This window comes from Larimichthys crocea, chromosome XIX (genome assembly GCF_000972845.2).
Source record: "Larimichthys crocea isolate SSNF chromosome XIX, L_crocea_2.0, whole genome shotgun sequence".
Lineage (NCBI taxonomy): Eukaryota > Metazoa > Chordata > Actinopteri > Sciaenidae > Larimichthys > Larimichthys crocea.
Window position 1 is genome coordinate 5754171 of NC_040029.1, and position 15314 is coordinate 5769484.

General features: G+C 41.1%; 1 protein-coding gene across 1 annotated transcript; it reads left to right on the top strand.

Annotated features, from left to right (window-relative positions):
* Positions 1–2282: 2282 nt before the first annotated feature.
* cyyr1 (cysteine/tyrosine-rich 1) lies at positions 2283–10233 on the top strand. Its single transcript, XM_010754015.3, has 4 exons — positions 2283–2691; positions 5955–6054; positions 7434–7594; positions 9208–10233. Exons 1-4 carry the CDS (start codon positions 2604–2606, stop codon positions 9339–9341), a joined length of 483 nt encoding a protein of 160 aa, XP_010752317.1. The 5' UTR covers positions 2283–2603; the 3' UTR covers positions 9342–10233.
* Positions 10234–15314: the final 5081 nt, after the last annotated feature.

Consider the following 15314-nt stretch of genomic DNA (forward strand, 5'->3'; position numbering starts at 1 on the left):
AGGTTTTCCTCCTTACATGTTGCTTGGCAAAGACAGTACCAGTTTAGAAAAAATACGGTACCTGTAGGAGCCATACGTGTGTGTATGTTTTGTTTGACCACAAGGGTTTAGTATTTTTTGTTTCTGTCTAATTGGTAACCACCCAGCACCAGGTGTATATAATAGGATTGAAATCATTTTGAGTTTAATGGTGGTGGGGAGCACGCCAATTCTTACCGGCTTTACGTTAAGTTCCAGTCACCAACAACCCACATGGTAATGTTTTGTTTGGTCATTTCTTTATTTTTGCAATAAATGGGAACCTTTGCACATTATTTTGTTTTGCCTAAACCGAGTGAAGAACAATTCTCAAACCACCATTAGTGACTAATCAAGTTTCTTTTTGGTATTCACAACAGTACCTTCCACTGTTTCACCATAATTTGATATCATTGCTCCGGCGATGGCTCTTTCTCATGTTCTGTGGGCATGGCTGGAACTTGCTTGGGGGTTACCAGGAAAAAAAGTGAGCCATATGCCCCTATTAACCCTCTGTTCCTCCACCTTTACCGTGGAATGAATACAGATGCTAGAATACCTGGTTTGACCATGCAGGTCAAACTTGGTTGGTTGTGGCTTATGAGGTAGAGCAGGTCGTGTATTGTTCATAGGGTCTATGGTTCGTTACCCACTTCCAAGATATTTGAACCCTAGTTTCTTTCCCAGCCATTGCGGATGCACAAGCCAGTGCATTCCTAATTGCCACTTTGAAGCCCAGATAAATGACTAAACCTTGCAGCTTCGAAGGGTGTGAGAATTTCTGTTTCCTTTAGATAGTTTTCACTGTCATCATGACCATGCCTTGTTTTAGTGTTGGGTATGACCCCCTGGCTTAGGGCTAGATTATCTCCTCTTGCCTGTCCTCACCAGCTCAGATAAGAACTCACTTGGCTTCAGGAAAACTACAAAGACTCTCTTTAACATGATCAAGTGTGTGTGTTCTTGGTTTAATATATCTGTTTGGGTGTTTTTGACCTGACAGCTGTGTGTTGTGTGCTAATGGGATAAAGTTTTTTAATGCTCATCTCTGACACGACGCCTCGAGGACAGAATTAAACCTAATTTGAGGTCTGTTTGTGTTGTTTGGGTGTCTTGTCACACAGGTGTGAAGCAGCTTGCTGCGCCTCCTTTGGGTCACCACAGTCTGCTCCCTCTTTCATCTCAATACAAGTCGTGATGTGACGAGCACGCGCACACACGCGCGTGCACGTACGTATAAACCCATGCATGCATGTTTTTGTTTTTTTTTTATCTCTAGCTGCGTCAATTTTAACACACAACAAGAATATGAGAGGAAGTTTAGTCATTGTGCCTTCAAAATAAAAGCACAAATTAGCTTAAAAGCCATTAAACGACACTATATCACTGTATCACTCATACTAGGGTTAGCACCACTATGAAAATACATTTTTACAGGCATAGCATGAATATTAACATTAATTTAAAGTATTTAGAACATTAAGGAAAGAAAAGGAAAAGACAAAATAATGTATGTGATATTGAACAATAGCTTTAACCATCTGTGAAGGTTGTCTTTCTATATTATTGTCCTTTTGTCTTTTAAACTGGCCCAGTGTTTTATTATTTATGTATGCATTGCCATGTTTTGATTGTACAGTACTTTGGTAAACTGCTGTTGTTTTTAAATGTGTTTTTAAAATATTTTATGAACCATCACCACACGGGTAATGGAGTATTGCTAGTGTAGTTTAAAAGGCAGGCTTCATCATGTACTGTGTATTTCTGCTGATGTTCCAGATGTTCGTTCTAAATGTTCGTCTATTTCACGTCCAAAGATCCAAAGCTTCTTGTAAAATGTTTGTCGGACATGTTAAATACCAAAGTCCTTTTTAAATGCCAAACTCTGTGAGCTTTGAATATTTCTAAAGGACTTTATATGGACATCAAAACAGTCTTGACTTCTGGACTTTTCAGACTGTACTGGTCTGGAGGGAATAACTTCTATCACTGTGGGCAACCTGACAGATTTTGTCCAGATCTGGCAACCAAACATGAACATCATGGACAAGGATGTAGGCTTTTGCTCAAAAGTAAATTAGAGAGAGAGAAATATTTCATTTTATATTTATAATTTGATCAATATTAGTCATTAAAAAATATATATAGAGAGACAAGCCTGATCAATTAAAGTCTTATTTTGAAAATATCAACCAGAAGTCTTTTATTATGGAGGCTCACTTCATACTTACTCTCTCTCTCTCTCTCTCTCTCTCTCTCTGAACTCAACTGGGTAATTTGAGCAAACGGGGGACGGCGGGGGGAAGGGAGGGGAATAAAAAGCTCTGCAGGCAGTGAGAGAGGTGTGGGAGCAGGCAGGACGGAACACAGACAGAAAAAAAGCCGCTCACACGTGGAGGAGCAAACGGAGCGTCACTTTTTTTGGGAAATAAAGTGAGGCGCAACAGCTGAGCTGCTGTCTTTGGGGGAACTTGGGGGGGATGTAAGGGGAGGAGTGAGGCACAACAATGCTCCTGGAAGAGCCGAATAGGTGACTGTTAGAAGCTTTTTCATTAAGAAAATCAAAGCACAGGGGCTGAAGGGTCATGGAAAACCCCTGGAGAAGGAGGTGGAGGACGCAGGCGATCAGATGGAAACTGTTGAGGAACTCGCTGCTGCTTTGTTTATTCACCGGTGAGTTTATTTGTCCAATCAGTTTTTCCACATGTCTATAACTAGCTGATGATGGTGTTTTATTGTTGATGTGACTCCTCCTGCCTCTGGGAGGAAAAAAAAGATGGGACTACAAAAGTCGTGAAAATCCTTTTTAAAGTGAGCGGTGCGTAAAATGTTTGGGGAGCACCGGTTTAAGCGCGTTTTCCTCCAAATTGAGCGCAAACCAAACGTGAAAACTGCTGGGAACATTTAAAGTGAGCCTGCGGTACAGTGCTGTGGATGGGGGGAGATGACTGGTGTGAGAGAGAGAGAGAAAAAAAACGGGTGGGTGGGGGTAAGGACATAGTGCCATTGTCTCCCAGCGTGTGGAGAGACAGGAGCCAGGACCTCCCAAGGACCACCCAGACAGAGCAAGAGCAGAAAAAGTAGTCTGCTGGTGGGACGACCTCCTGTGGGTATTTACATGGAAACATCACAGCCTTTTTTCTTTCCCCCTGCAGGGATGTGGTGTTAAAATTTTAAAAAAGTGGGTTGACTGTAACCTCCATCACTGAGGAGACATCCACCCACTTGCTTTGATCATCATAAAATCATGTTAAAATGTAGCTTTCAAAACTTCTGCAAGCTCCTCAAGATCAGCATTAAAAGGCAGCCCGGTGCTTTCTGTCTTTTTTTAGTTTTCTACCTGTGTATGAGCACACGCCTGGAAGTGTGCATATATGCCCCCAAGGCATACATTTGAGTGGGAGTGATTGCTGAGAGAAAGCAGATCCTAAGTGCACACACATGCACAGAGTTTGTTTTCTTTGCGTTGTCCTTTATTTGAAGTGTGTGTGTGTGTGTGTGTGTGTGTGTGTGTGTGTGTGTGTGTGTGTGTGTGTGTGTGTGTGTGTGTCGACATGATCCGGATTGTGAAAGACTTTCACAACCTTCACGCCGGCGAAGAAAACACACGTATATCGTCAGCTCACCAGGACTTGTAAGAGGCTTGTGTCGTGGCAGCAGGTTGAGACGAGTACACAGAGGGTGCACAGCTGTGTGTAACATCTTTTTTTTTTTTTTTTTTTGAATATGGAGGCTTTGGCTGAGTAGGCAGGGGTGATGGTGTGGGTGGGGGTAATGAACCACATTAATCACACACACACAAAAACATGTAATAGAGCCTGCAATTGGCACTTGTGCTCATAGCAGGAATAAGCATGTTAGGTGTAAAGTGGTCGTGCTGTCTGCGTTTGACCACCACGCAAACAGTCATCCTGTGTCCCTCTTTTTTTTAAATTCTTTTTTATGACCTCCCACACAAAAAGTAATTAATTCAGTCACTGTGATCATTGCGCCTCACGATCCACCATCCACCGTGCACAGTGCTCACACCTTGGTCACAGTTTTCGTGTAACCTCCATCCACCCCTGAGCAGCTCTGTGGAGTATTGCACCTTCATTAAAAAAAATTGTGGGGGGGGATTCACAAGAGATCAAAGCAGCAGCTCAGATATCCTGACTTTTATTTCTGAGCATGAGTCAAACTCCAAAAAACCTTCACTTCCCGGAAAGCAGCTCTGCCTGGTAAACGTATACAGCCCTCAAATTCCAAGCCTCAAATGTTTTCTGTTAACAATTTACAGAGTGTGGGCCACATGACCCTTATGACATCATCAGGGTTATTTACTCAGACGTGACCCTTTTTTAAACCTGGAGACATAATTTCCATCAGATTGAATTTATTCTGTAGAATTATGCAAATATCTCCTAGAATCAGGACTTGAAGTCTGTCTAGGATTGTAACTAGCGATTGTTGTCATTATCTTTTAATTTTTCATAAGCTGGAATCAGTGAATGTCTGTTAATTTAGCTTGATTGATGATTTATTGATTACCGACTAAATTTTTCTACAGATTGACATCATTTCAGCCCAAATTTTTATACTTAAAGGGCCCGTATTTGACAATTTTTGGTGTTTTTATTTGAATTATTAATTATTTGTTGCTGTTATATATGGTGTTGATATGATCTGCTGTTTTTAAGAATAATGTAGTTTTACGTCTTCTCTCTGGAGCTCTACCAAAAACAGGGTCTTTTATCTCACAAGTATTAAAGAGCCTCTCATTTGATTGGCTGATGTTTCCTGAGTAATGCAACGGCTATGCCCACCAGAGATAACAGATTGTACCTTACCCGGACAGAGGCATAGCTTCATGGATACTCCTGATGAGACAGACCAAAAAAAAACAACTTGCAGCTATTATGTCAGTTAATAAGAATTAAGCAATTTTGGCAACTGAACATGAGCCGACCTCCCTAATGATGCCATGTTGTCGTCAGAAAAGTGAAGAAATGTGTCACAGACTTGTCTGTCAAATTCAGCCAGTTTCCAGCCTACGGTGTATGATTCAGCTGCTCGGCCCTGTGGGCTGATCTGCTGCGGACGTGGAAAAATAAATCAGGCATGTCTACAATTAACTATTAACTAACGGAAATGCCACGTGGCTGTTACATGGCAACGCTCGCTTGTTGCCATGTAATCTTTGTATTGTATTAGGCGACAAGTGAGCATGAAGCTCCTTTTTCGGATCCATGTTTGTGAATTCAAGAAAAGGAGAAAAATCACAAAGACGTCTGAACTTTTAGTCTCCTTAAAAGCTTCCTCTCTCTGCTGTAGATTTAAATCTCTGATCTGACTGCTATTTAAATATCTTTTAAATACAATATCCTAGACCAGGTTTGTCCTTGTGTGAGCTCACCACAGAGATTCCTCCCCCCCTCCCAGACCATCCACAGGTATTGATTGCTTCTTTTTAAAACATCCAAGTGCGTCTCCAGTTCTCTGCGCTCCATAATAAATCGACTGTCTTTGCGCTTTTAAATGTGTCTTTGAAGGTATAAATAGAGGGCGCTGGTTGAGGGTTGTGTGCTTTTGAGGTTAGTTAATGAAAGGTTTCATTATAGCGTTTCAAGTTATGTTTTCATGTCAGGGAAGGTTAAAAAAAGTTTCCAGATAACAAGACCTGACTTAACGGTTTCTTTCATCGTAGGTGGACATGTACGACTTCTTCTTCTTAACACCATGAATGTATTAGTGCAGGGTATTTTTTTTCTTTCTGATAATAAAAAAGAAGCCATAGCGTGTTATTTTATCCTCTACTATTCCACTGAAGAGCTTAATGCATTTTTTAAAGACTTCTATCAGCACTCAGATGACTGCCAGTGATCTCCAGTTCCACAAAATTTACCATCCTACATTAGGAGATTCTTAAAGTGTGTGTGTGTGTGTGTGTGTTGCAGGTGGCAGTAAAGCCCAGTGTGAAGGCTGTATAGAGTACTGCTGCGATGGATCTCCACCTTTCTGCTGCTCCTACTACGCCTACGTGGGCGACGTCCTCTCGTAAGTTAACGTGCAGTCTGCAGTCGCTTCTTTTCAATATTGTTTGATCTGTTCATTTTCTCAGTGGGTTGTTTGGGTTCCAGACAGTTGTGAAACATATTAAAGGTGACGTCCTAAAATGTCTTGTTAAAGATATTCAGATTACTGTCACAGAGAACTGAAGAAATCGGAAAATATTCACATTTGAGAACTGTAATCAGAGAATATGGACCTTTTTTTTTTTTCTTGAAAAAAATACTACAAATGATTAATCGATTATTCAAATAGTTGTAGATTAACTTAAGAGTTGACAACTAATTGTTGTAGCTCTAGTTTTCCAACAACAAGACCTATAAGGATGTATACCGTGGTCCAAGCAGCTGGTTCTCCTGAGCCATGCGGTCTGTGCCTATCCTCCATAAATCCTTTTGCACCTCATTCACGAGTGTTAGTGCCCCTTAGTTTAGGTACCTGTCCCTGCAAAAACTCTCACTGCAAAACACAAAAATAAATATGAAGTTCTCTTTCACGTCCATTGATCGGTGCAGAAAGAAACAGTTGGCAGATGGCAACCTTCTGATAGCTGATCACAAAGTGCAGGTATCATGGAGGATGAAATGGAGACAGACTCGAGGCCTCGGTGCAGCTGTCCGAGGCATTAACAACCTTGTTTTTACAGGAAGCCTAAATTAAACTCCACTAAATCACCGTCTTATACTTTTGCAGTTGTCTATCAGCGCACTGAAATGTCAAAAACAGCCACTCCTTACCAAATCACCATTAAACTTTAAGTTTTTTTCTGAATTATCTGCACACACAACGATAGATTCTCCAGTGAGACTAAGTCACACAGCAGCTGTCTTTAACGTGCTGAAAGACCCTTTAGAAACGCTGACCTTTGACCTCTGCCTGCTTTGATTTAGCGCAGCTGCTTCAGCACTTTCACCTAGTTGTCAGACTTCTGTTTGCTTCAACATAAAGCCGTGTGTTTTTAATGATCCGTGTGTTTGTGGTTAGAAAAATCAGAATTTGCTGCTCTTGATAACAGCCTGGCCTGAATCTGACATTGTGACTCATGCCGACTATGAAGACGCAACAAACCTGCTAATGAGATGTTTTTTTTTTGGTTTTTTTCCCCTATTCTGTCATGCCAATTCACAGACTCCTCTGCAGTGAACACACCACACACACCAATGCATACGCGCACTGTCACGCTGTCACACTCGCACTGCGCACACATCACACAGCTGAGTTACCATCAGATGCTGCGGCCCATCTCCATGGCAGCAACTTAGAAGTATTGGTAGCATGTCTGTTGGAGACAGCTGCCTCCCATCACACATGACTAGGTGGCTCATGGTGTGTGTGTGTTTCTGTGTGTGTGTGTGTGTGTGTTCCAGGGGCACTGCCATCTCTGGTATCGTTTTCGGCGTGGTGTTCCTGATGGGGGCGGTGGCGGCCTTGTTCCTGTGCGTATGTATGTGCATGAAGAACGGGCGAGGCGCCCGGGTCGGCGTGTTCAGCACCTCCTACATCAACACTGTGACCCAGGGCTACCCAGGTGGGTCTATAGGGGACAACACACGATGATTTATTATTTTTAGTAAAGTATTAGCATATGACTTGGCACACAGTGATGCCAACTTGTTTAAATCGCACACAATTTTCAAGGAAATGCACCAGCCAAAACAGGTTTTCAAAACAAAAGTTGATTAAATTATGCAAATAAAACATTAATTACAGCTTATAAACATCTAAAAGTGGTACCAAACATACTGTTCACACACATTTTTTAAGGATAGACAGGAATATTTCACAATAAAACTCAAGGATCATTAATAATCTGATCTATTAGACATTGATAAATGGTTTATTAATCATAAAGTGCAGAGCAGATACAGTCTACAGTCGTAAAAAGTTTGCTGCACACTCTTCCCAGCAAGTGAAGACCACTTTGGCCCTTGAAACATCAATGGAAAACTTGAACCAACATGTTTTTTAAAGGACATACATGAGAATTTTCTGTTTCCAACTTATTTAGTCCACGTGCACAATGCCACCTCGTCTGCTGTCCTCAGGCGACCATGTATGAAAAGACGTGAAAAATGAATCGGTGTACTACGTTACAGGATCCACCTTGGCCCTGAGCACCATACCTGAATAGGCACACAAAGAGAGGACTGAGTTCTTTTCAGGATGAAATAGCTGCAGCTCGGCTATCATTCAGCTATGAGCTGCCTTCAAGGATTCCGACACATAATTGTCTTTTTTGAATTTCTCACAAAAACGTCTCATTCCTTCTTTACTTGCTGCTTCCTGTACAAGCATGATTTCTTTCCCCCCCGTCCACTCACTGTTTTTACATCTGTTACACCATGTTCTCTCTCTTGAGGGGAGAAAACCGGCGACAATGTTTCCACGTTGTACTCACAGGTACATTGTCTGCACGTCAGTGTCTGTACTCTGTGACTCCCTCCAGCAATGGCATTTTTTTTTCTTCGTCTTCTGGTGATCATCATTAATTCATTATGTTTCATTCTCCTCGGTGTACCGGCTTCACGCTACACTGGACCGGCACTCTTTGCTCTGCCCTGCAGGCTCTGATCATGTTTCATAAACATGACACTCAAAACACACGTGAACGCATGTCGCTACAGTGATATATTATTTTTCCACGTCTTGACAAGGATGTGAGGAGTTGCTGCTCACAGTTTAAGTTGCTTCTTTCTCATCTCTTGCAAAGCATCTTGTGTCCGATCAGCACTGGACATTTTAACAAATGAAGCTCCTCCTGCAACTGGGAGCTATTAATAATAGTAAGGGTTATAAATGGTTTTGCTGATGCAACCCTTTGGTTTAGAGTCGGGGTTTGACTCATCTTTTCTTTCATCTCTGCTCCTTTTGATGTTTCAGTGAATAATGTAAGTTCCCCTGGCGAGACTGACGCATTGTGGTCAACAAAAGGACTCTTTGCTGCCATATTTTTGATCTTCAGCGTCGGTCCAAGTCCATTCCTGCAGGGATTGCAGTTTGTGAACTCACCCACTAGATGGCGCCACTGTTCTGTCAACCTCAATATAAAATGGGGGCATGTCTCCTGAGCTGAAGTGGGCCTTGTTCACCTTCTATGTGAAGTTTAAAATGATTAGATTTTTCCTTTTGTCTCGATCACAGGCCCTCCACCTCCATACACCTACGACTATGAGATGTACCCTCCCTCGCTGCACCCGCCGCCTTACACCCCGACTCAGCCTCAGCCGGCCAACTGCTCCCCTCCTCCTCCTTACCCTGGCTGCGCCCGCAAGTGAATCCCCCCCCGCAGTACGGATCATCCACCGGCCAGCTCAAGGAGACTACCATGACCTGGTTTTTTTCCAAACCTGGAGATGACTCTACATCTTCGGCCTCTATGGGGTTAAAGACAGTTTAACAAATGTGCATATTTAAACACAAAGATAGGGTGGCCCAGTGCAATATTGTTCAGCAGGCCAGAATTCTCAGCTACGCACCTGCAGGGTGTAAACGTCACAGCATTTGTGCTGCTTGGACCAAAAAGGTTGGGAAATAACAATTTAACACCACGCTGGTCAAGACAGCATCCCAACACATCCACGGTTTGATAGCTGTTAGCAGCCTACAGCAGGTACTTCTTTTTTTTTTTTTTCTTCTCCACACTAATAACCAATATCCTTCTCTGTCCCCGGCTGTGCACATCAAAGACACCGCTGAGCTTTGATGGAGGTGAAGACCACTTTTGTCAGCATGGAAGCCGGGGGGGGTGGTGGTGGGGAACCTTACATCACCTGAGGAGGGAAGTCTTTCCAGGACACAATGTAGAGTCTGCTTTTATTCAAAGTTATCTATCCCACCATGTGTTTTTTCTTTTTTAGTTATTGAGGTGAAAGTTGATGATTAAAGCTGTTTTTTAAAAACAAGTCAGGGCTGGACCTGTCACGTGTAAACACAAAGACTTGAATATAATGTATGATAACACTGACTTTTTAATGGAACGGACAACTTGAAAGGACTGGAACTGTTTTTTTGTTTTTTTTCTTTACTGCCTTACTTGAAACAATGCGAGGAGGGAAAAGCTCTTTGAAATGAGAAATTGTAAATCTTCTGCCCTTTTCTCTCTCTTGCTGAGAACTGATGATGATTTGAATTGCAGTTGTAGGCCAATTAAAGGTCCAGTATGTGTAGGATTTAGTGCCATCTAGCAGTGAACCAAATGCCTCACCCTCTCCTTTTTAAGCATGTAGGAAAAACTCAAAGCAAAAGGTCATATATTTAGATCTGTGTTTGGTTTTGTCTGTTCTGGGCTACTGTAGAAAAATGGCGGTTCAACATGGCGGACTCCGTGGAAGAGGACCCCCGCTCTTTCTTTGTAGATATACAGGGCTCAGTTTAAGGCAACAAAAAAAGAAACAACGATTCATATTTTCAGGTGATTATACACAAATGAAAATCCGATCCAGAACTACTTTAATAATCCCTGGGGGAAATTATTTTTGTTACAATACTCCAGTATACAAACAAACAAAAACAACATATGTGAAAAGGAACCATCTATTAACAACAAAATATATACATATAAACTATTAAAGGCATATAAAAGATCAAATTTACAGTTAAATAATGTGCAACAACTTCAAAAAGTGATACATACTTCTGAATATTATATTCACTTCTTCTTCCTCCCAATAGATTCTCTTTAATCTCATACACACTGGACCTTTTTAAGCTTTGTAATAGAAAGTGAATTGACCTCACTGTGCTCTGACTGATACCTGTGAATGACGGAAGAGGGAGTGAACTGTGTTAATAATGTCAGGCAAATGGATTTTAATGTGTTGTACATTAAAAAAAAATGTGATTAAAGCGTAACGTTTTTAAAAGTGTGAACAGTGACGTCTCTATTTCTTCATAGGACTGATTAATAATGTGTGTGTGTGTGTGTGTGTGTGTGTGTAGGGGCGCCGTATAGAGGGGGAAAAGTTAGGACAATTCCAAGGGCCCACGACGGACAGGGGCCCCAAAAAATAGGTAAACACCTATATAAAATGATTAAACCATCATCATTGAGTATATATATAGTTTTGGGCAGTAAAAGTTAAATAAAAAATGGCCGTTGCAAGCCTTTAATTAGAGTTATGTAAAGCTTTTGATGGGATAGTTGGGTCCTAGAGATGTGGTGACAACAGCTGCGCAGAGGAGGGGGCCCAATTTGATTTTTTAATTTTTTTTTTTGTCATGGGGGCCCATGGGGACAATTCCCAGGGTCCACGACTGAAATTAAATATCTCTTTGTTTTTACGTGTTTGTTTTTTTGTCATGGGGGCCCAAAATTCCTGGCGGCGCCCCTGTGCCTATGAAGAAATAGAGACGTCACTGTTCACACTTTTTTTTGGTGCTTTTTTAAAATGTACAACACATGTAAAATGTTGTACACTCCCTCTTCCATCACTCACAGTATGATCAGTCAGAGCACATTACACTTTCTATTACAAAACATTCACATGATGTGAATGATGGAAAAGGGAGTGGTAATAATTAAAATAATTTAAGTGATTAAAGCGTAACGTTTTTAAAAGTGTGAACAGTGACGTGTCTATTTCTTCATAGGACTGATTAATAATGCAATGGGTTGGATGTGAAGGGTTTTTAAAGAGACGAAAGAATAAAACAGGGAGTGCTGGAGACAAACTGTTTTCATGTGTCTTTATGAGGAGGACATTCAGTCCTGCCACATGACAGCATCCACTGTTACTGATGGTGAGGACAGGCACAGGGAGAGCGAGACAGACTAATATCGCGGCGTGGACTGGTGCATGTTTTTCAATTAAAACGGCAGATTTTTTAATTTAAAAGATTAATTAATTGGTCAGAATGCCAATTTACGAGACAATTCATCCAAACTATTTTTTTAAAGATCTGCTCTGTCTTTTCCCTTTTTTAAAATGGTTTTATTTTTCACAATTTCTCCTTGTGAAGCACTCTGTGACCTTTTGCTCTGTGAAAAGTGCTCTGCCAAATAAACTTTATTTACTTACAAGCCTGAGAGCTCAAGGTGAAGGGTTTGAAAAGCTTTTTTGTGTCCAAACAACAGTCTAAAAACCAAATATGTTCAATTTACAAGCAATAAAAACAGAAATATAACATTTTAGAATCTGAAAGGGGCATGTCAACTGACTGTAAATTAAATCAAATCACATTATCAAATCAAAATAGTTGCTGAATTTTCTGTCAACGACTAGTCGATGAATTAACTACTGTTTTCAGCCCCAGATGACATTTTAAGTTCCCTCTGACTCAGAGAAAAGGCTCTACTGTTAGCAAACAAAAAAAATCCAGAGATTGTGAAACTGAATTATTCACTGACGTTAGCCTCAGCTGACCCGAGTAAAGCGCAAACACAAGACGTTGTTGAATCCTGATAAGAGGTTTCTTATGCGTGAGAAGTCTCACACACACTTTTTCCAAAACCGTTCTGCAAAAAATGTGAAATTACAAACTGTAGGAGAAGTACAGGCGAGGCGTTGAAAGTGAGCTCAAGAAAAAAAGTTCAATAAGAGGAGATACATTAGTGTCGTGTGGATTTCTCCTCCTTCAAAAGAAGAGAACTGCGGCGTGAGCAGCAGAGAAGGTGCCAGAGAGAAACACTGGCAGTGCCAACAGGCATAATGGCATTAAACTCACTAATAAGGGGAGAGGGCTGGTCCGCCCCAGGCTGAAAGACTGCAGTATGCACACAACAAGACGGCCTGCACCCATCCAAGAGCCATTTCCCAAGGATTTACAAACACACAAAGGCTGGCATCCAACTCCCACGCACCGCACGGCAGGCCCGTCAGGGAAAAGAAGCTTCCTAAATGTGTGTTTTGAAGTGTGTTTCGCAATTGGGTGTGGTGTGGTGTGTTGCAGTCAAGAACCGGCCCTAACAAGATCAAAAAGAACTTGCAACATCTCATTTTCATATCCGTTTAATCGGGCTGATATCAGTCCTGAAATTTGAAATGTCTTCTATCATTATTTAATCACTCCAGGCTTTGAAGTTTAGAATGTAAATACGGGACTCCCGACTCAGGGTAAAGATTGCCTTGAGTAAGCCAAGCAATGGATTAGAACAAAGCCAACCTTTTGCTTGATGAGCGGCCCAAACCTTTTCATTTCCAAGTGCACTGATGACAGGCTACGTGCAGGAAACAATGGAGGTCAGCTGACACATTTTTGCCTGATTCATGTGAAGGAAAAAAATTAATCAGGAACGGCCGAGGCAGCAAAAACAAGAGGCCTAAATGGAGCGTAATAGCCATTGTTTAACACTATCGATCTATTACACGCAACATCTTTATCTTAAGTATACAAGCTCTGACTGTAAGCAGACAACACTGAACTGCAGCGCACCACCAACACCACCACCCACAATTACAGGTCCCATCGAAACACTGTGGTCACACAGGCATGTGTCATTTCTCTCACAACAAAGCCATGGTGTGAATATAGTGGCGGTGTGTGTGTGGCCACATCAGTAGCCGTGTGTCAATGGTGTTTTACTTGCTTTGTGGAAATTTAATAGTTTCGCTTTACTGGTAGCACTAGCAAGTAAATCCCCTTACTCACGATATGAACATTACGTTTTGCTCATGCATGTGGGGCTAAAAACGGGCTGAATTTTTTTTTTTTTTTAATTTTTTTTGGGCCTTTTATGCCTTTAATGATAGTACAACTGAAGATAGACAGAAGCAGGGGGAGAGAGGGAGTGACACGCAGTAAATGATTCGAACCGGGGCCAGTGCAGCAAGGACTGTCGCTCCACACAGGGCCGGCCGCTTAACCCACGCTACCGACCGCCCCAAAAACGGGCTGAATTTGATGTAATAACCGTGATTTGAGTGACATATGTCGAAGGGACACATGCCATTACACTGTATAAAATAACTAAAAATCTACAGTCACTGCACATTTCTACTTTTTCGTACTTTGCACAATATAACACTGTATTGGCTGCATATACTGCATTTGGATATTTTATCATGTATAGTTTGTTCTTTATATATTTTTTTCTTATGTATATTGTCACGTGTGGTAATGCTGCGCTGCTGCACTGTAATTTCCAGCTTGGGATAAATAAAGTATCTATCTTATCATCTATCTATCTATCTACTATCTATCTATCTATCTATCTATCACAAGATCAAATAAGTGACGTGTTAACAAAGGCGCTTTAAAAAAAGAAAAAGAAAAGGGGGTAAGCAGTGATTATATGAAACCAGGTCCACTGTAGAAGACACTTTATATTCCCCAGGTGTGTGTATAATGACAGCAGACTGTTAACGCATCATGAAGGAGGCAGCAGTGACAGTGAAAGCTCCTGTTTGCCTCCCCGAGCCTCGATAAATGCTGCAGTGACCGCCGCCATCTATCACTGCTCCATTCTCCTCTCCGTGCTCCAGCCTGGGACTGAACAAACGAAGGAGACCAGCTGACATGGGTTTGTTTCCCCGGTCATGTTTGTCACTTCGTTTGGCTCTTAAAAAACACTAAGTTTTCATTAGGAGGCAACAAAAAAATTAAAAAAACTTATTTTCTATCCACACACACACAAAAACACGCCCACTCCTCTTTAAAAATGTGCCCTCGGATATGGAAAACGAGACAATACGTTTTTTTTTTCCCTTTTATAATTAACTGAATTAGTTTGAGATAAATAACCTCATTACCGCAGTGTTACGAGGGGAAATGATTTGTTACGAACTTGTTTGTTAAAAAAAATAAAAAATCAGTGAACTTGTCTGTTTTTTTTTTACACAAAGGATAAAATAAACATTAAAGGGTGCAGCTTTAAATCGAGGGAAGTCTCTCCATGTCACACAGCTTAATAATCAGCTACCACAGGATTTTACCCGAGTAAAAAGGCATTACAAAGCATCGGAGCAGACGTGTTTTAAAAAAGAAATACGCCTTGTTGGCTTATAGCTGTGCTCAAGGCGGGTAGTTACAACAAACAAACATCCAAAACACAAATAAAACGTGTGAATTGTTCCGTGTTGTGTCTAAAACAGTGTTTGCGTTGGTTTTATTTAGAAATATCCAAGTATTCCCAACAACATTTGTTTAAAACACACGACATCCGGTTTAAACCCTTCAAAATAAAACGACAAGAAACAAACGGCTTCCTTTTTTTCCACAAAAACACGTAATTTAAGTAAAATTAGAAATCAGTAAAGCTAATAAAAATATATTTTTTAGCTTTTACATGAGTCATTTAGCGTGGTTTTCCA